This window comes from Eptesicus fuscus, chromosome 1, assembly GCF_027574615.1.
Source record: "Eptesicus fuscus isolate TK198812 chromosome 1, DD_ASM_mEF_20220401, whole genome shotgun sequence".
In the NCBI taxonomy this organism is placed as follows: Eukaryota; Metazoa; Chordata; class Mammalia; order Chiroptera; family Vespertilionidae; genus Eptesicus; species Eptesicus fuscus.
Genome location: NC_072473.1, coordinates 3,696,036 through 3,718,033, shown reverse-complemented (window position 1 = coordinate 3,718,033; position 21,998 = coordinate 3,696,036). Strand labels below are relative to the sequence as shown.

The following is a 21,998-nucleotide window of genomic DNA, read 5'->3' as shown; positions in this document are numbered from 1 at the left end:
GCTGCCTCCTGCACACCCCCTACTGGGGATCGAGCCCGCAATCTGGGCATGTGCCCTGACCAGGAATCAAACCATGATCTCCTGGTTCATAGATCGATGCTCAACCACTGAACCACACTGGCCAGGCTAGAATGTTGAATTCTTTTGACCCAATGACCAATGTGGTATTCTCTTTATTGCATTGCTTCTTTCACTGGCATCACCACCTGCTAATTTTATTTTATTCTTTACTTATAATAGTGAAAATGCAGAATAGCCCCTAGAGGTGAAAGGTAACAATTGACCACTGAATTTCAGCCATGAGAAGTCATTGAGCAGGGAGGGCCCACTGTGCTTAAGTCACATGTAATCTATTTGGAGATTGTGGCCACATGGGGTACAACTCTAAGTTTGAAATGGGAACCATGGATGTGCTGGGAAGGGAGGAATGGGCTAAACCACAAAGCTGGAACAGAATTCTTGTCATCAGTGGCCTAGAAAAGAAGCTGAGGAGAAGGGTCCTGATGCACCAGGGGCCAGCTCCATGTTCCATGAAGCCCCCTCTCACCATGGACCCTGCCAAAGCCACATAGGTGAATCTATAGGAGTAATGGTTACTTCAGAAGGGCCCCATGTAATTGAAAAAGGGTTTTGTAGCAAGGGAATAGAGCTAGCATTTTATTTTTAATATGACAGCTTTATTGAGATATAATTCAATACTATTCAGTTCACTCATTTAAAGTGTATAATTTAATGGTGTATTTAGAGTTGTACAACCATCATCACAATCAATTTTAGAACAGTTTAATCACCCCCAAAAGAAACCCCATCCCTCTTAGTCATTACTGCCCCAGTCCCCCTCCCCCTCGCAACCACTAATCTGTTTTCTGTCTCCATGGATTTGCCTGTCCTGAATGTTTCATATAAATGGAATCATACAATATGTGGTCTTTTGTGTCGGGCTTCTTTCACTTAGCATGATGCTTTCAAGGTTCGTCCATGCTGTAGTGTGAATCAGTACTTCATTCCCTTTTGTAGCTAATGTTCCATTGTATAGCTATGTTACATTTTATTTACCTACTAGCATTCCCATTGCAGGAAAAATCCTGCAATAGGGTTTCCTGCTGCACTCTACCCCGCCCCGCCTCTGCTGCTCCCTTGTCCCCCTGGCCCGCATTCTCCGCCAGCCCGCCCCGCTCTCCTTCCTTCTCCCCTGGCCCCGCCTCCACTCCTCCCTTCTCCTCCCCCCAGCTTGCTTGCTTCTCCGTAGCTTTGCTCCCTTCAGCATCTCTTGGCTTCTTTCTAAGCTATCTTGATATGCAAATTAGCTGCCATCTTTGTAGGGGTAATTTGCATACTCATCCTGATTGGTTGGTGGGCGTGGCTTGGCCGGTGGGCGTGGTTTGGGCATAGCAAAGGTGTGGTCAATTTGCATATTTGTCTATTATTAGGTAGGATTCATCAGTTCTCTTGAGTACGTATATAACTAGAAATGGAGTTGCTGGGTCATTTGGGAACTCTATGTTTAACATCTTGAGAAACTGCCAAACTGTTTTTCCAAAGCATTTTACATCCTCACCAGCAAGGTATGGGAATTCCAGTTTCTCTACCTCCTTACCAACATTTCTTTTCCCATCCTATTAGGTGTGATGTGGTATCTCTTTGTGGTTTTGTCTTACACCTTCCTGATGGCTAATGATGTTGAGCATCTTTTCATGGGCTTGTCGACCATTTGAATGTTTCCTTCAGAGAACTGTCTATTCAGAACCTTGGCCAATTTTTAAATTGGGTTACTTCTCTTTTTATTATTGACTTGTAAGAGTTTTTAAATATTCTTGATACAAGTTTCTTATCAGATATGTGAATTAGCGTTTCATTTAAATGATTTGTTCTGTCCAGCATTCAGATTGCATGCCTACCATGGGCCTTAAACTGGCATAAGGCTCTGTAACCACTTACATCCATTTTGTAGCTTTTAGACTTTCTCCCCAATAAGTGCTCAGTGCCTTTCAGTCTTGTGTGCCCAAGGAGGCCTTTTAGAGCTGAGAGCTCCCCAGGGTGTCTGACTCAGAGGATCACAGTGACCCGGGGCCTTCTCCCTCCCAGGACCTCAAGGCACGCATTCCAGCTGGGAGTCTGCATCCTTGTCTCCAACCTCCTCCATTCCCACACTGGACCCGGGCTCTGTGTGGGGAGGATGGGGGGTCAGTTCTGCCTGGAGCTGCTGCTACTGCTGAGGTGTAAGGACCCTGGAGAGGTAAGAAGAGATGGTGTGTGCCCTTCAGGCTCTGTTTTGTGCTTGAAGCAAGGCGGGACCCAAGGCAGTAGGAAGTGAAAGACTTCCACATCCGGGGAAGGCGGACACAAGCAGGAAAGAGGAAGGGAAGTAATAGCTTTGGAGGGATTCACTCCACTTGTTTCAGCACTTGAGTCTCTTTCAACTTCCAAGTTCAGATGGTTCAGATGACACTTCAGATGTCTCTGCCTGTTTCTGTAGGAGAAGGCACAGAGCCTTTGAGCCAGGATGGCAGGAATGTTACAGATCATTGCCAAGACACTCACATTTTTAGTGAGAACTTAGAGTAAATTTCCGTGAGGACCCACTGTTTCTTCTGTACCTTTCTTTTGGGATATTTTCTGTTTTTAAAATCACTGCAATTTGACTTTAATGATTGGCTTATGTTACTGTTGCATAGTTCTTAGTGGCCTTGTAGTGCAGTGTTTTTCTGTATCAGATAAAGAACGTGAGGGGGAGAGTGGATTGGGTTATGGCACGATCACCTGGCTAGTCCATGACAGAACTGAGACTAGACAGCATGGCTTTGAGCCTCTCTTTGGGTCTGGGTCATTGGGTACTCCGTAATGATGGACATTTGGAACAAGAGCAAGCATTGTCCTTCCCCTCAATATGATGAAGGGTCGAGATTCTATGACATCTATAGGCAACATGAGCACTGATGTGAAACCACAAAACATGGTTTGGCTTTTCCCTTGTGGCCACTCCATGCAGCAAAGGCAGATGGTTGGCTCAGAACGCCTTGGTTTTCCTGCTTACAGCCTCTGGTACAAACCTTATTTTTTATGATTCCAGTTTTTTATGATTTCATAGAAAGAACCTCAAAATCTATCTTTTCTTATTATTCATTTAGAATATTATCAAAGTGTTCATAGATCTTAGATAACTTGCTGGTTTTATATAACTACAAGTAAAAGTTTCTTTGAATCTTTCCTATAGGAACAGACAGTATCATGTTAAACATTAGTTTATTTGGTGAGTATTTTTTTAATTTTAAGAAGTGGGATCCTAAGTTTTCCTACAGATCAGCAATCTTTTACTTGAACTATGTGAGAGGCCACTTCAATTCATTTGCAGATTTCTCCCTCTATCATACACACATGCCACTACTATATGTATAAAATAATTGAAATGTGTATTATTTAATTTGTTGAAAGCCAAGTTACTTACTGCTCTTACATCACCTTCATTTACAATCGGTTGAATGATTTCATTTTGAAGGAGGGCAAAGACTGAATATTGTGATTCTGATGATTGACACTAAGAAAATAAGGCAACTCACCAGGTCCATCCATACTGTCACAAATTCAGTAAAAAATTAAAAAAATAAATAAAACAAGTCAACTCAGGTTGCAGTGGTAGTAGGTTCCTGGATACCTATTACTGGTAACCGGAATGTTTTTTTCTTTCTTTTTTAAATATATTTTTATGATTTCAAAGAGGAAGAGATAGGGAGAGAGAGAGAGAGAATCATGAATCGGCTGCCTCCTGCACGCCCCACACTGGGGATCGAGCCCACAACCCGGGCATGAGCCCTGACCAGGAATCAAACTGTGACCTCCTGGTTCATTGGTTGACGCTCAAGCACGGAGCCACGCCATCCGGGCCATTTCTTTCTACCTATGGAAAAATGAGCCACACAGGCCGTAAAATCCCCCTTGATTTTCCAACTGTCTTTTTAAATCCTATTGATAGGAATTGCACATTTTAGCAATGTTCCATATGTCCTTTAGAAATCTACAGCTGTCTTTAAAAAGAAGCATTTTTGAAATCTTGACGTTGTTCTGCTGTGCCTGTTTTCACATGAATAAAAAACGCATTGTGGAACCCAGGCTGAGGCCGAGCTCATCATCAGAGGGCAGAAACGGGGTTTCGTAAACCTTCTGAGCCGGAGTTTGTTATTGCGTGCAGCTGTGCACACTCGCAAACATTTCCTTTCCTGGTCGGGTCCTGTGGAAGGAGCCAGCTCGAACCGCAGCCTTGACAGCTAACATTTGTAGAAGCTACAAAGCAGGAAGCTGTTGAAATATTTGAACCTTTCTTTATACATTTGGATCTGGGCATCAAATGCCAGGTAGAGAGAGTATGCCAGCCAATTCGTTCTGACTCAGTGTCGTGCTGAGAATATACCGGTCGCCTTCCTAGTCTGGTCATTCTAGTGAACTCCATAATGTCACTTGAAGTGGCTTTTCCGTGAGTGTGGAACCTGTGCTCAGTGGGCTACCCGGGAGGGAAGATAATGAAGGGCCACGGCCTGGATTTTCTAACAAGACATCATTCATTCCCACTGTAGCTTTCTGGGACCGAATCAGTGAGAAAAAGCATCTTGCAGTTCCTCTGAGGACTTGTACTTGCATTTATTCGTTTTTAATCTATCTTTTGGAACCAAGGAAGGAGTGGGGACTCTTCATGGTCAGGTCCACACCCAGGGCTGGGCTGCGTGGGTTTCTCCTGGTTGCCATGGCAATGCTGCCCCCGTTGTGTGGGGATACTCCCCATCTGTGGTGGTTCATCACAACTGCCCAGGAGCTATTCAGTTAGGGGTTCTTGAGGATATTTTTTTTACAATTAGCTTCTTAGTGCATCCTTGAGAGGTCAAACGGGCCAGGGAAAATGAAGTAACAAAAGGAGACACGTTTCAGGACTCTGATCCAATTGAATTCATATTGGCTGTTAAAAATAGATACAGGTTGTTTTACTTAGGAGCCTAGAGGCAGATGACAAATTACCTTTCAAATGGCACTAGTAAAAAAACAGGACAGGGTGTGTGTGTGTTTTAAGAAGTCCCTCATTTCTTTTAAAGTTTAAAGTTTAGATAACTCCTCATCTGTGAATTTGGGATAGAGACAATTTTGCCTCTCTAAGCTTGTGAGAATTGAATGAGGGGTATATGTCACATGCTTAAATAACATGCCTAGAATATAATACGAGCAAATGTTTGATGTGATTCTCATCATTCATTTTCAATTACAGTATGATGGGGTTTTAATGCTAATCAAGGTTCCGGGAGCAGATATTAAGCTCACCAACCCATTCCCAGGTATTTTTGTAAATCAGCCTCAAGGAGCTTGCCAGCTAGTAGGGAGACCGAAGAAGAAACCAAGTAGTTGCTTGAAATGCAGGCGTGCACAGACATCCTGGGAAGCAAGGAGGCCTGAGCACTCAGCCCGGGTAAGACAGTCAGAGAAGGTCCCTAGGCAGAGAGAGAGGCCTTGAGCTGATGCGGACTTACAGCTGTTTTCCTGGTGTGTGAGGTCTGGGGGCCGAGGGGAGTGGTTTCATTGCACTTAGAGGAGTGTCTTGCACTTGATATTTGTACAGATAGGATGTTTCATGTCTTGGGTTCCGCAAAGCGGTTACCCAAGTTCTGCACTCAATCAAAGTGGATCTCCTCTACTTATAGCGCACTGCTTTGTTGTTGTTGTTGTTGTTGTTAATCCTCACGCAAGGATATTTTCCATTGATTTTTAGGGAGAGTGGAAGAGAGAGGGAAAGACAGAGGGAAACATCGATGTGAGAGAAACACACCGATTGGTTGCCTCCTACATGAGCCCCAACCAGGACCTAGGCCAGGAAGGAGCCGGCAACCAAGGTGCATGGCCTTGACCGGAATTGAACCTGGGACCCTTTGCTCCGCAGGCGGACGCTCTATCCACTGAGCCACACCATCTAGGGCTAGCGTACTGCTTTATATCCTCCAGGGCTGCGGGATGGTTTTTGGTAATAATTTTGTAGCCAAAGCCTTCATATATTTATCAAATAATACTGTTGGGGAGTGATGGTTTTGAAAATTGTGAGCATTAAAGCATCTTCAATCCCTACCCACTCTACGGACAAAACTACTTATTTCTTGTTATCCTGCCAAATTCAAGCAAATCCCAAAATAGGACTTTTCCCAGCCAAAGTAAATGAGCTCTAATTCAGTAGTTACAGTAATGGCTAGTGGTCTAGTTACTTTTCTCCTCTTCATTACTCAGGTAACACAACCGCTTTTAAGTAAGCTTCCAAGAAACAAGTAACACCCTCACTTTTAAGTAACGTCTGAAGGAGCAAATAACTATTTGAATTTGTGAGGAACGGTTTCGATTAGAGACGTCAGCTGACTTAATCACCATCTCTTCCTCTGGCAGATTTTCTTTAACACCCTGGCCGCTCCCCAAGCTGTTTAGATTTTGCTGATGCACATGGTGTGGGAAGTAGAAACCCCCCTGTATGAGATCCCCTATCAAGTTTACCAACTTTAAGATTGGAACTCTTGGTTTTTCTTTCTCGGTTTGGTTTTTAAAATGCACACAGACATCTAGATTTGTTCAAAGGCTCATTCTCTGTATATGTTAAGTTCTGAACACACAGCCTGATTTAATGTTGGCCTTGCTTTCTAGAGTAGAGTTTCTCATCTTCAGCAGTGTTGACATTCAAGGCTGGATCATTCTTCATTGTAGGGTAAGCCTCGTGCACGGTAGGGTGATTAGCAGGTTCTTGGTCTCTCCCGACTAGATAACCAGTAGTACCCCTCCAGCCCCCACCCAACCCCCCATTGTGATTCTACACCTTGCCAAATGTCCCCTAGGGGCATAGCTGCCCGGCTTGAGAACCACTGCTCTAAAGAAAAACAGATAAAAAAATATCTACCGTGGAATTAGCTGAGCTGTGACCAATGCTAGAAGGACAGGGAATGGTCAGAGTTGGAGGTCACTGTAAATGGGACCAGGCCTTACAAAGAAGGTGAAAGGAAGACATTTGAGAGAAGAGGCCTCCAATGAGCCTCATACAGTTCAGGACAGCCTCCTGGATGATTTACTCTCGAATCATCCTTGGGGTGACCTTGAAGGTGGTAAAGAACAGCTTCTGGGGATGTCGGGTGGGAGAAGGCAGGGATAATGCAAGGTAGCAATCAGTAAAGGAGGGGTTCAGGTGGCTGTATGTCAGATGTGGCACGATGATAAATGACAAATGTGTTGGAGTTGGAGCTTTTAGCATACAAAACTGCCATGTTATGTTCAGATTCTATGTCATTCTTATGTCTCCCTTTTTAAATAGAAGTACTAGAGCCAACATTTATTGAGCTTGGGGACTGTTGACAGGAGAGGACTCAGAGATGGGTGTCAGTACATTTTATAGACGAGGAAACTCAGGCACAGAGAGGCTATGAAACTTGTCCAAGTTTCCACAGCACATATGCACAGGTCATGATTGTGAACACAAAGAGTCTGGGTGTGGAGCCTGCATCCCCCGCCACACTGGGAAGCCATCTTTGCCCTTATGTGGACACTCCTCTGTCTCCGGAGCTCCCACATGCCACCGAAAAATTGGAAGTATGGAAAATTCTTTGGAGAGGAAAACAAGATTTGGTGATTCTGAGGAAGATATTTAACATTGTTAAAGCATTTTTTTGATTAATAACAAAATATCTGGCCCTCGGCTATTTTCTTGTTGACAATAAGGCAATGTTATTTGTAAGGGGACTTTGTTGATCTTATTCTAATTTTTTTATAGGTGATTCAGGCTTGATTTATTGGGGCAAATGTTTTGGAACCCAACTAACCATTTCTTTTGTCTCTCCTTAACCACTTGACTCCTCACCACTCCCAGCCCAATCTTATTCAAGAATTATTTATCTTCTAGAAGAGTCAGGTGTTTCAGATGAGGTCAGGATGAATTCTTCCCAGCAGGAAAATATTTTTGAATAACCAAATGTCACCCAATGATCCCTGCTGATAAAGCTCTAGATCAAATGGGGGCAAAAGGAATTCTGAGCCAAATTACAAAACGAAAAGTAAAAGCTCCAATTAACAAGAATTTCACAATAAACATAGGCTGATTACCATTTTATTAAAGCAATCTGGAATACAACTAGAGGCCACTGTGTTCTGGAAATGTGGGAAACTGGTTGAAATCATTTTTCTCCTCTGATTACCTTGCTAAGCTGTTCACAGATATGTTCGGTGTTTTTAAAAATTAACACAGTTGACTCTTTTATATTCTTTTTAGGTGTTGGCCTTAAAATCAATCTTGGTGTTTTCAGCAATTGTTTACTACTAAGGGGCAATCTTCCACTTTAGAGGAAAGTCAGTGTTTGCATTCTGTGTGGAGCTGGGAGAAGAGGTGGTCAACAGCAGATTGTGAAGAACATGAGGAACTTGACCTTTTTCTCTGGATAGAATGTTGACGTTGGGAAACGTGTAACGTGCCTTGGTGATGATAACCGATGTGATCAGCATATAGCTTCTGAATGATTCGAATGGAGAGAAGTTTGATTTAACATTTCAAGTTGAGCCCGCCCATTTGTTCTATGTTGCGCTGTTGGTTTGAACCACAAAATATAAAGGAATGTAAATATTTTCTGATGTTTACAGGCAGTCAACTACCCTCAGGGATGGATAAAAGTTCGCGTGTCTTTTTCTTACTTTAATCTTTCTGTCAAGCTTAGATTTTGGCTTCTTCCCAATGAAGGCCTAGGTCCAGGGCCACCCCAGTCTTGTACCTCCAGTATGGCTGTCTGAAAATACATGGCCATCCCTTTGGAGCTGAAAGAGTTTCTCTCACACACAGAACACATTCATTTAGTTGAACTCTGGACTCGTCTGTTTGAAATGAAAACTAGAGTGAAAATCACTTTGGCGTGTGTGATTCAACCTGGGGAGGAGAAGGGCACTGCTCCACTTTGTAGAAAATTCCCGAACAGGATCTTGATTCCTGGAATGTGTGGGAGATGACTTGTTAGGTTTAGTTGAGATGTCTGGTTTTAACCAGCAGCTCTGGTTTTGTTTCATCTTTTGTTTAAATGTTTGAATTAGTAGAAATCGTTCCTCCAGCTCAGGAAGCCATGCAGAGAGCATGCTGTCTAATGCATTTGGTGGTGGAAATATTCTGAATCTGTGCTCTCCAACATGGCAGCCGCTAGCCCCCTGGGGCCTTTGAGCACTTATGCTTAGTGTGACTGAGGAAGTGAATTTTAAATTTTATTTCATTTTCTTTTAATTTTGAATAACCCCATGGGGAAATATATTAGGAGTGCAAGTAGAGTATAATTACCAGTTAAGCATATGTCTCCATTGTATTATCCCCCTACATATCTGAATTTTGATTTGGAAAATGTGGCCACTATTCATGTGTCTGACTGAGTAAAGATTACTTTGAAGTAATCCATTGAACCTCCATCCTCAGTGCAGGTATCAAGATAGGTGGTTATGAAAATACCGCCTGGAAATTAGCTTGTTAGATTTTATTTTCCTTTGACCTTTTTAATAAGTGAATTGTGAGCATTTTCTGCTTAATTGATTGTTATTGATTGAGGTTGAACTCTTCAGATGATTCAGACCTGATGTGATTAAGCATAGGAGAGAAAAAATTACATTATAGCCAGTTGCAGCCCCCAAATAAAATTACACAATTGATGAGTTTTAAGTCAGCCAGAAGTTCAGGCATTATTTGAATCAAAAGAGAACTTATTTAATGTGAAAAGTCACCATATGCCCTGAGGGCTGAGCTTAGTCATTGTATTTTAGCTTTGACCTGCCTGCTCTTTGAACCCAGTTAACCTTTGACAGAATTTCAGCAGGAGCTGCCTCCACAGTCATTTCTTTATTTTGTTTTATTTGTGTTGCTTTGAATTCTTCACTTTATAACTCTCATCTCGTCTTTGTTGTTTGATTGTATTTGTTTTTGTTCCTGCTAAAGCCAATTGCTCCTTTTCTCCCTCACCCATCTTTGGTCAAAATATTTCTCTGAAAAGTCAAGTACACATAAACTGATTTCTACTGGGACTTTATCTGAAGGGGACCCACCAAGATCCAAAACTCACATCAAAGGGGACTGAAGGAAGGGAGGTATGTCTGGGCTGAAGCAGAAGAAGGGAGAATGAACTTTTAAAAATTAAATTTGTTTTTTATTATAGAAGTAATTTATGTTTATTGTGGGAAAGTTGGATCATCATCCAAACAGTGCATCTCTGTTCTAGTTTTTTTCTCTACACATTTGTGTATGTGTATCAATTATTTACATGTTATGGCCATGTGTAATATTCACAAATGATACACAGTTTTGGTCTTAAATTTTAGTTTGTCACATTTTCTCTACTAATAAATTTTCTTCAAAAGCATACTTTTGATTTCAGTAATCCTTCAGATAGATATAGTAAAATTTAAGTGAGATCTAATTTCTCATCGATAGAGATAATGCTGTGATCAACATCTTTGCACATATCTTTCCTTGCATTTCAATGACTCTCTTAGGGTAATTCCTAGACATATATTTGGCCTCTGGGAAAAATTATGCATCTGGAAGCCCTCACCAACAAAGAGTGAATGAGTGTAGAGATTTCAAATTTATTAGTGACATGGGAAGTGGTTTTAGTGAGATGAGATTTTCCTTGAGGTGATTTATTTAACTTCATCTGTCTCTTTAATTTCAAAGACATAGCACAGCTTTGTAAATAATCTATTTTTGCTTTGTTATTAATTTAAAAATTCTTTAGATTTAAGTTTGGGCTTATTAATGATTTATGATCAGTATTGCTATTTATTTCAGCCTAGACTTTGAGTCTTGGTCATTAGTATCTAGTATTTTTTTTCTATATTTGATTCAAATATATACAGCTCACTGAGCCTGAGTCTTCATGAATTAGAATCATTCAGTTTTATTCAACTTACATCAGCTATGTTACGTATGTGGTTACATCTGCATGTCAGAATTTTGTCAGTTGTGGTCATCTGCCACAGTTGTGGAATCAAGAAATAAAATAGTCTCAGAGTGACTGTGGACCTTCCAGAATAACAATCCCCAGGCCAGTGACCTTTATTTTGTTAGAGAGGCTATGCATAGGAAATAAGCTACATATTAGAAGATGTCAACACACATTAACCAAAAAATGGTAAGAAGAAGTGATTTCCAAGAGCAGAATGGAATAGGTAGAAAGAGAGAGTAATACAGGGCAATGTAAAAGAAGCATACAAGCCTTATTACCTTTGCATTCCCAAGGCAACACACCTCACTGATGGATGTTTATAAGGCTCACTCTGGACCATCACAGAGATGCTATGTTGTGATTAACATACATAGTTTAATGTGGTAGAACAATGTGATTGTAAAAGACCGCCATGAGAAGGATGATATTAAAGCACATGTTTGGACATTTAATACACAAATTTCAGTTTCTTGTTAAAATTATCTTGTGCAGTACATCTCATTCCATAGTGGCTAGTCTCTGGAGTCCAAAGCCTGACTTTTTTCCTGTAAATCAAAATGTGACTCGAATATGTGTGTATACACACACACACACACACACACACACACACACACATATATATATAGTTTGAATTATTATAAAGGGAGAATTGTTTTCTCAAATACTTTCCCAAATAGAGAATCCTCTTCTGTCAGAAAAACTGAAAGCAATCCTGTCTGACTCCAAAGTTTATGTTCTTTCCAGTGTCACACACAGTCTCCATAACTTACACCTTTAAAGTTTTTCTCTGTGGGAATAAATATAATGATAATATTTTCATGAGCTGTGGAAGACAAAGTATGTATGGGGGCATATAGTTTGAAGAATATGGTAGGACAAATATAAATATACATATAAATATAAATTATAAATATATTATCTCCATTTATCAGACTTTTTTCAGGAGAGTCATTGACTTTTGATGACATTCAAATAATTCTCCTTAGTCCTGGCCATGTAAGCTTTGCATTGTTGGAAGAGACAATTTGCTATAATGACATAAATGTTGGGGGTGGGGGGGCCTGATGTGATGTCATGACCCACTAATCAGTTATGACCCATGACTGAAAAACACTAGCATAGAAATGGAGTGTGTCATCCACCTAGAGGTAGGTGGTTCCAGAATTGGTTAGTTAAGGAACACAATGATGCCACCAAGGACCTAGGGACTTGCCATCTCTCTCCTTGCCCCTCCTTGTCACAAAATGGCAGGCATAGTTCCAGGCATCACATCCTCAAGGGAATAGAGCCAAAGACAGAACAACCCTTTTTCCGTGTGTGTGTGTGTGTGTGTGTGTGTGTGTGTGTGTGTAATGAAAGGGTAATCTTTTTTTCCAGAAGCCCCTCCTATCAGACTTCCTTTTTGGCCTCATTCAGTGTTCAGGTTCCACGACAACTATCCTTCAATCACTGGCAAGGGGAATAGATGCCATATTTGGAGTAGGTATGGTATGTTATGGTAATGGATGCCATAATTGACATGGAGGAGTGAACATTCATTCCCTGGGACAGGGGAGGAGGCTCATGTCTCCCGAGCTTGTGGGAGGCAGATGCTCAGATTAATTCTGGCTCTGCCAACAGGGAATGAGTGGTGAGGAAAGCTGTTGGACAGCTCGCTAATGATGCCTGCGCTATTCACCAGTGCATTCTGACTATACTGCTGTAAGGCTTTCTCTCATTATTTGTGAGCTTATTTTATTCCTTTGGTATATTCTAGATTACTTAAGGATGGGGACTTACTATATTCACTAAGACATGGAATAGTGTCTTGTCCTAGAGGGTGATTAATATATATTTACTAAATTGATTAGAATTGCCCCAGACCAATTGATTAAAAGCTTTCTTTATAAATTGAATCTAAATTCTTTAAAATCAAGTTATTTGTTTGAATATTGACACCCTCCCAGTAAAGTTACTTTTCTTCATTCCAGAAAATGATGAAGAGGCCTTAATCATAAAAGTACTGGAATAAAGTTACTGTGGGTGCTGTGTAATACAAGCCCTGAATAAAGTGTTTACAGTTTTGTGTGGGTGTAGGAGGAAAAAAAGATTTAAATATAAATATGAGTGAGAAAGCAGTCTTGTATTGAGTCCATTTTATAAATCTGTTAACCTATTGAAGACTATACAGCAGAATTTATCATTATAAAGATTAGGAAGTGAAAGAAATCCTATATAATAAAGAGGTAATATGCAAATTAACCATCACAAGATGGCTGCCTACAACCAGGCTGGCAGAGGGGTTAGTGAGGGATGACCAAACAACTAAAGAAGCAGGCTGCATGGGACGACCAGGCCGGCAGGGAGCGGGCAGTTGAGGGCGACCTGGCCAGCAGCGGGGGGCAGTTAGGGGTAACCAGGCAGGCAGGCAGGTGAGTGATTAGGAGCCAGTGGTCCAGGATTGTGAGAGGGATGTACCCCAAGGGGTCCCAGATTGGAGAGGGTGCAGGCTGGGCTGAGGGAACCCTTCTCCCCCCGTGCACGGATTTCGTGCACCAGGCCTCTAGTTAAATATATAAAATCACTGTGATTATTTGAAGCTCCATTCAATAAAAGTTTTCTTAGAAATATTAATTACCTCACTGATTTAAAATTCAGCACATTATAATCCCTATCACATAATTTCATTTAAAAAATATTTTACAGTAAAATGAGATCAAAAGACCAGATTTCATTTATTAATGTGGTGTGAGTTATAAAGCCAGTATTCCAAGTCTTAATTCATTTTGTAATATAAGCATTCCTCAAAAGCTTATCTTTTTCAATGTAAAGAATTCTTCATATAAACTTCCTTTCATTTGGTTCAGGTTCAGTGATAGTACATGTTTATCATTTTTCACTTTATCAACTATTATAACTAATACTAGAGGCCCAGTGCATGAAATTCGTGCACGGGGCCAGTCCATAGGCCTGGCCTGTGATCAGGGTCATCTTCCCCAGCTGCCCACAGGTGGTCCCACCACCCACCCCTGGTTCCCCTTTTGCCATTGGGTGATTGGTTCCTGATGGCCAGGAGAAGGGACTGAGAGGTCAGCTGTTCCCACCCGATCGCCGTCCCCGCCCTCACCACGGGTCGCCCTCTGTGTGTGGGGCAACCAGCAGGGCGGGGCCTTAGCCTGGCACCGCCCGTATCCTCCACTACCCACTCCCAGTTCCCCATTCGCCATCAGACAATCGGAGTCTGCTTGCCGGGGAAAGGGACCAAGAGGTGATCAGTGCGCCTCATAGTGACTGGTCCAGCGGTCGTTCTGGTCATTCCACCTCTTGGGTCAATTTGCATATTACCCTTTTATTATATAGGATAAAAACTCCTGTTTTTAAAAAGATTTGAGATAGTATATTTTAAAGTTTTTCTAAAAGGAAATATAGTACTCATTTGCCTAAAGAATGGTCATTTTGTAGGTATAAATGAGAAGATCCTACCTTATTCAAGAATAGACATTATTGCCCTAGCTGGTTTGGCTCAGTGGATAGAGTGCCAGTCTGAGGACTGACGGGTCCTGGGTTCAATTCTGGTCAAGGGCACATGCCTGGGTTGTGGGCTCGATCCCCAGTAGGGTCGTGCAGGAGGCAGCCGATCAATGATTTTCTCTGATCATTGATGTTTCTCTCTCTCTCCCTTTCCCTTCCCTTCATCTCTGAAATCAATAAAAATATATTTTAAAAAATAGCCATTATAAATTGTTCTCACAAGTGATGTGAAATTTTAAATTGAATTCAACACAAAGACATGAATTATTTTTAAAACATTTTTATTGTTTGCTAATGGAAATCATTTTTAGTTATAGAATTTGCTAAGGAAAGTGATGCTAAGCACAAATCATTGTCATTCTATAAGTAACTGAAGAATTTCCTTCAGTTATCTTCTCTTTTTCTGATCTTTTAATCCTGAAAAAAATAGCAAAAGTAACAATTAAAATCATTTACAAATATTCTTAGTATCATTTACAAAAGTAGGGCTTCAGTTTTCCAAAACAATGTACAACCATTTAAGTTTGGCTCTATAATTTTCAAAGTTTCTTTGTTATCTCCTTGACATTAGAAATGAGTTATCCAGGATGGAGGCTCCTGCCTTCAGGATACTTAAAACTATTATTTAATTATCAAATAACAATTGCTATCTTTATTAAGCACTTCCTGTATGCCAGGATCTGATCTCATCACTTTACTTTCCATAAAACAATTCTACGAAGCTATCAATATTTATACTCTATTTTTTACACAAGAGTTTTAAGAAGTTTAAGCTCCCTATTCGAAGTCACCTCTTTATAAATAGCTCTGCCAGGGTTTGAACACATTATGAAGTTCATGGCCTTAGTTATTAACAAAGAGATAGATAAATGTACTTTCTATACAAAGAAGGAACATGTACCTTAGACTAGAATAATCAAGTATAGGCACCAGAGTATTTGTATTACAATCAAGTCAAAAATTCTGCCCCTTATTCTCCATCATTGTGAAGCCACATATGGCAAATATTATAATTTGTACTGGGAAACTATGGTATTTGTTCTTGGACAGAGGCTTGAAAATTATCTGATGTAGTTATTTTCTTTCATTTTGAAGAAGGAGAAACACCCATAAATTTGAAGTAACTTGTTTAATACCATCTCCTCTTTGGGAGCAAAGCCAGAATTGGAATCCAGGTATCCTGGCTCCTCACCAGAAAGGAAGCTGTCAGTCTGTCTGGTTTAGCTTCCTCCAAGTTCAATTAAAAGTCACTTTAAACAGGTCATCTTCTGTAGGTCTTTAAAGAGATTTCCCACCTACCTGTTCAAATATTTGCATCCCCTCACTCCTTTCAAAAAAATCTTCAGTGCACTTCTAGCCTACTCTTGCTAGTCTAACACTTAAAAGATAAGGAGAACAGATATTGCTTTATATTATTCTTCGTAAAGTCAACAGGTTTCAGTAATATATATTCTGGTAGGAATGAAAGCATCGAAACCCACCATAAAGGCCATGGTCTTCATTACTAAGCCATGTAGATAAACCTGTTGATCATATAAAATCACAGCACATGCTTATGCTAATAGAGCCAATGACCTGCAGCTACGGACAGTGAAGAAGCTGGATGGTTTGAGAGCTGAGAGCTCTGGGGGCCAACTTGGCTTTCCCATTTTCGCGGGTGTTGCAGTGGCTTCAGGATATACTCACCACTTCTTCCCGCTTGGTCTTGTCCGTTGCTGGCCAAGCTTCCAGAGGCAGGTCAGGAAGCATGGGGGGCAGAGGCTGCATGGGGAACATCGGAGGCAGAGGTGGCTGTGGCGGCAGGGGCTGGATGGGGTGCACGGGTGGCTGGGGCTGGATGGGCTGGTGAGGCTGCGGCTGGACGGGCTGGGGCTGGTAGGGCTGCTGGGCGGGCGGAAGGAGGTTTGGCTGGTGGTGTTGGGTTGGAGTCATGGAGTGTTGGCCAGGAACTGGCATCATTGGTTGCTGGGGGACCACGGGCTGCTGAGCTGGCACCACGGGGATGTGGTGATGAGGCTGTAGGGCGTGATTCGGGGGGTTCTGCTGGGACAGCACGGGAATGATTTGGTGGTGCAGCCATCCACCCATGGGTTCGTAACCATAGGAAGTGTACTGGTGAGAAACAAAGAGGCAGGTTTACCATTGGCTCCCTGGCTTCCAGCTGGAGAACAGCAATGTTTTCTTTGTCCTTATGACAATCTGAATACTTATGCATTCCTCCTGTGCAAGAATTGCTAACTGTGTCCCCAGATAGGACCTTTACAAACTAGACTTCCTGTTAGTGTCAGATGTGGCATAGATATGGTATTTCACTTAAAAGGGAATTGAAATGCACACTTCATGGCTTAAGAGAAGAAAGAACAAAATATCTACATACCGGCTGCCTTATCATGTTCTGGTACCACTTCAGAGGGGTGAGCACCTTAAGAGAAAGAGACATTAAAATACAGTTGTTTTGATATAGTTACATGAAATATACATTCAAAAAGGCAATCCTGTCAATATTGATAACCTAAAAATGTGAGTTCTATGGAAGAAGGAATAAACATTTGTGTGTTAGGTACTATGCTATTATCCATCACACACATTTTCCATGTTTTCTCACATACTCTGGGGCAAGTATCATCACCATCACTCTTTTTTAAAAATATTTTTAATTGATTTTAGAGAGGAAGGGAGAGGGAGAGAGATAGAAACATCAATGATGAGAGAGAATCATTGATCGGCTGCCTCCTGCACACCAAACACTTGGGATCAAGCCCACAACCCGGGCATGTGCCCTGACCTGGAATTGAACCCTGACCTCCTGGTTCATATGTCGATGCTCAACCACTGAGCCATGCCAACCTGGCATCACCCTCACTCTTACAAGGTCATGGGGAGTTAAAGAGGTTCATGAGCTTGGCTGAGGTTACAAATGTAGCAATTCTGTTTAATTCCTCAGCTTCTGCTCTTCTTTGCAAGAGCAAAACAAACCAGAAAAATTAATGTGACACAACATTAATCATTATTTTTTTATTTGATGTCACAATGAAAAAATAAAGGAGGCAGAAACCAAGTTCCTCATTCTATAAACACAGGTTTTTTGGTAAAATATGTCAACCTTTTAAGGTTTAACAGAAAATCTTGCCTGAAATTCTTATTCACATTTTTCCTCAGCTTGTATGAATAAATAGACTCATAGACTGTCATCTAAACCTATGAAAGAAGGAAGAGTTTCATTCCTTTCCTAAACAGTGTATATCTAGGTAACCTCAGGTGCAAGGACTCCTTACTATAGTTCTATAGCATTTGATATCAGTACAACAAACAATTATTAATCTTGCTCAATTTATACTTGACAAAGGACCTTTTATGTTGCTGGACTATTTTTGCTCCCCAAACAGTAATTTGAAGTGTGGATACTATAATTATTTTCCTTCTACAAATGAGGAAACCAGAATTCCAGAGAATGGAAATGACTTGCCCAAGGTCATATGGTTACTATGGGGTTGAGGAGAGCCTCTAACTCAATTTTCAGAAATCTCAAGCTTTTTATTGCTCTTAAGAATGTCTCATAGACTAGGTGGTCACTAATCTTTCAGTAAACACAAGTGAGGGATACACACAGGGTATGAACATCTTAGAATCAGGAGTTTTCTAGCTGGAAAGGATCTTAACATCTTACCTGGTTCCCCAGATTTTAGGGGCTAGGATAGAATAAACCTGCTCAGCCAGAGTTTATTTTTCTGCCCTACCATGCGGTCCCCCTGAGTGACAGCTCATGATGAATACTTTTATGCCATATAAGCAGGAGAGGCTGAGGCAGAGAGGCCAGGCAGGAGCATGCTGGGGCAATGCAGGCTTGAAGCAACTCACCAGAGCTTAAACCAGGAAGCAGCAGGGGGAACTAAAAAAGAGGGACTGAGAAACATCTTGAATGAAGAATCAACACACTCTTCTTTACAGATCCCAGGACATTGTTAACTCAAACAATGGTCAAAATTAGTAAAGAGAAAAATTACCTCATAGCTGAAGTTGATATAACCAGGGTGCCCAGGATGAGGTGGTAGCTTTTATAGGGAGGGGAGAAGGAGAAGAAAATGAAAGAGGGAGAGGGAGAGAAGAGGAAGAGAGAGAGGAAGAGATTAAGTCAATATGCAATTGTTCACATTAAGAGAGACTGAAGCTACTTTAAAAAAATCTACATAATGCAGAATATATTTGAGGTCTGCTTTTCATTGAACATGTATGCTGTGTAGGAGAGGGGCCCTCTTAGCTGAAAGAGGCCCAGAACAGCTGGAAGACTTCCCCCACAGTTGCAGTCTTATGGTGGGAGACCTAGAAGCAGGAACCAGCACACATTTGTCCTCCAGTGACCTTCGGACACCCACCATCCATGCTGTCAATCAATCCTACTCTATCCCACCCACCATCTTACTTCTTGAAACTCACTCCATATTGGGAAGACACGTTTCTCTGATGCAATATGAAATACCAACGAGAAAATCATCTCACAAACCTTCCCTCACAGATCAGGAGGGGGAGGGGTGAGTGAGTAAGTATCAAAGATATTCCTCATAATTCACGTGCAAAGCAAATAACAACACCAAAACAAACAAGTGAATTATTGATGAATATGAGGACAAGATGGGTGCAGGGAAGTGGAAGCATAAATCCCCATGGAAAAAGAAAGGGTTGATTGATGAAGTTTAAGCCTATTTTTGTTATTATTCTATCAATGTTTTTGTAGCAGAAATATTTAAAAGTTGAAAATGAAAGCAAGCGGAATAATTATCTAAACCAGGACTATTTGTCCTGTGCAAAGTGCAGGACAAGTGACTGGTGCCTGCATTCTGAAGCTTGGTTGGCCATGGGATGGCTAAGAAGGAGGGGAGAGAGCATCGTGTAGCTTACATCAAGCTATCTAAGGCCCTATTCTTTTAAAATGCTCATATTTCATAAGAGGGTTAATTTGCTCTCATCTGAGTGTGAATTCTTTTGGTCATGTAACTGCCTTTTCTATACCTTCTTGATGTAAGCCCTCAGAGAGTAGGGGTGTTGAGCTGAGGAGGGGAAAGGGGGCTGAATTTGTAATACAGAGGCTCCTAGGGGGACTAGGAATTGCCACGACGTAGGATTTCAGAAAGGCAGAGTACAGAATCTTGGTCTTGTGGGTGAGACAGGAAGAGAGGAGGTAGATATGCAAGCTTTGCTGGCTTCTGGTTGTATCAACTGCTCTCTCTGCCACTGAGAAGCAGATGGATCTACTGTGCCTTCATGTGATTTAATCTCTCTGGGCTTTTGTACCCATGTCCAGGGAGAATGGTTCCAACTTCCTGGGCCTTGATACCTTTGAGTGTAAAATATATTCATATGTAGTGGGTGTCAGTAGGATTCCACCCAGAAGTCATGTGCTTAGCAGGAGCACCCAAAGGGATGAGGCCTCTGAGAACAGGAAGATGGTTCCTATCACAGAAACTGTACCCTCTGAAGGATACAGCACTGGGGCTGGGAGAGCAGAAAGAGATTTGGACACTTGCGAGAAATTAGGTTTTAGAGAAAACTGGCATTTTTTAATTTGCCTAAGGCTGACTTCAGCACTTTCTCTGGAGGCCTTTCAAGAGTCCCTTCCAGAAGTTTCCTCCATCTAGAGATGGGCAATGATATGTACAAGCTTATTGTTTCATCAGAATCTCCTGGGTGCTTATTCAAGTGCAGAGTCCTGGGCCCAACCCCATCTGTACTAAATCAGAATCTTGGGGGGAGGCATCTGAGAATCTACTTTTTAAAAAACAAGCTCTTCAAAGCATTTTTTAAACACAAAACTATTTGAGGACATCTTATCTTAATACTGTTCTAAACCCCCAAGTTTCCCAGCTATGGGGCAGTTTTATTTCCAAGCTTGTGCAAGTGGACATTGATGTACGCATGGGGTAGTTTTACTCACGGGCATAGCAAAGGCTGCTCCCAAGAGGCAGGCAAACAAAATCCAGGTCCCCATTTCTTGATGGTCCTGAAACATGTCAATACACACTCTTTTTATCTCTTCTCAAATATGGACATAATTGAAGCTCCATAAAACCCACATAATCCATATTAATCTGTTGTTAGTGGGAAGGATGGGACCATTCTATTTGAGGTTACTTCATTCATGTATGATATCCAGTTCTCAGCCCATTTTGTTGTTTCTGGAGTCCCAATAGTGAGAAAGATGTTTTTCCTTTAGGTTGAGAGCTGAACAAGTTGCAAGGACATGCATAATCTATCATTGCAGCATTTTGCATGCCATTTCCCTACACCCATAAGCTTTAGAGTCATATAAGCTAAGTGTAGAGCTTATAATGAATGATTAAAAGAATTGAGTTGACTCTAAAATTGAGGAGGGCATCAAGGAACACAGTATCTGATACTTTTAGAACCAGGAGGTAGAGAAATTTGGGGTTTTTTTGTACAGTCTGCCTGAGCATTGCTTCTGTTAAAAACAAAACTTAATCATTGAGAAAAGACATTAAGTAATTTGCCAACAGAGTAAGGAAGGAGTGGAATTTAGCTACAAGTGTTCCCACCACTAGGACTTCAGGCAATACCCTCAGGTAACATCTCTGAAGTCCAAGTGTGTAGCAAAAGATGTGGTTAAGTGGAAGGCAGAGGATGGCACTCACATTCTGTGATTATTCCATGCATTTTGAATGCCATCTACGTATAAGATTCCATATTTAATCAATGGCATCCACCTTTTGTTTGACACTGCCCTGTACTTATTCCACAAATAAAGCCCTTGAGACAGGAAGCCCTACACTAAAACATGCACATTGGCTTTGTGGTATAAATGATTGGCTAACTTTAAAACTTTCAGAAGAAAGACCTTACATTTTGCATAGGAAGTGAACACCATGTGTCAGAATGCTGGCTATGAAAAGTACACTGACATTTTCTAGCTCCTAAATCTGTTTTTAAAAGTTTGAATTAATGAGAAAAAAATCTTTGACTTGATGATTCTATTTGATGTCATTAAGTAAAATGTTTTTTAAAGTAGTGGATTGCAGAGTGTGGAAATTATTTTTATCTTACCTGAGAAGTAATTAAAGTAAGTATTTTGCTTTGAAATTTGGCCCCAAAAAGTGCATTAAGATTTTGGAACTAAAATTTAAAGAAATATAGATATTTTGCTGCATTACAAAGTAACATACTTCATTTAATAATCAGAGTCTCAATTATGGTCCAACTGAAGAGGTAACTGAATGTTAATAGCATAAAGTAATAGAAATGCATAATACATCATAGCTTTTGGACATGAAATGTAGAAAAAGAAATAATCACAATAGAAATAATACCAAATAATGAATGAAATTCACATACCTTTGAGTATTTGTATTCAGAGCAGGTTTCTGTCTGAAACTCAGGGATGCTTGATCCTATAGATTTCTTCCAACTGAGGGCTCAATTTATATCATTCACAGCATCTAGAACAACCAATCAGGTTTCTGAAGGAAAAAATGTGTTGAGTATAACGAAAAATCCCTGTATCATGAATTTTTAGAAGCT

The 21,998-nt window shown here is 41.0% G+C and overlaps 2 protein-coding genes across 3 annotated transcripts in view; one reads left to right on the top strand and one right to left on the bottom strand.

The window, feature by feature from the left end:
* Window positions 1-21,998, top strand: part of ARHGAP6 (Rho GTPase activating protein 6) — a 529,598-nt gene that overhangs the window by 334,192 nt on the left and 173,408 nt on the right. The window lies entirely within an intron of this gene.
* AMELX (amelogenin X-linked) lies at window positions 16,143-20,454 on the bottom strand. The gene is made up of 4 exons (XM_008156582.3): window positions 20,401-20,454; window positions 18,476-18,523; window positions 16,849-16,893; window positions 16,143-16,583 (listed from the first exon to the last, which is right to left on the bottom strand). Exons 1-4 carry the CDS (start codon window positions 20,452-20,454, stop codon window positions 16,143-16,145), a joined length of 588 nt encoding a protein of 195 aa, XP_008154804.2.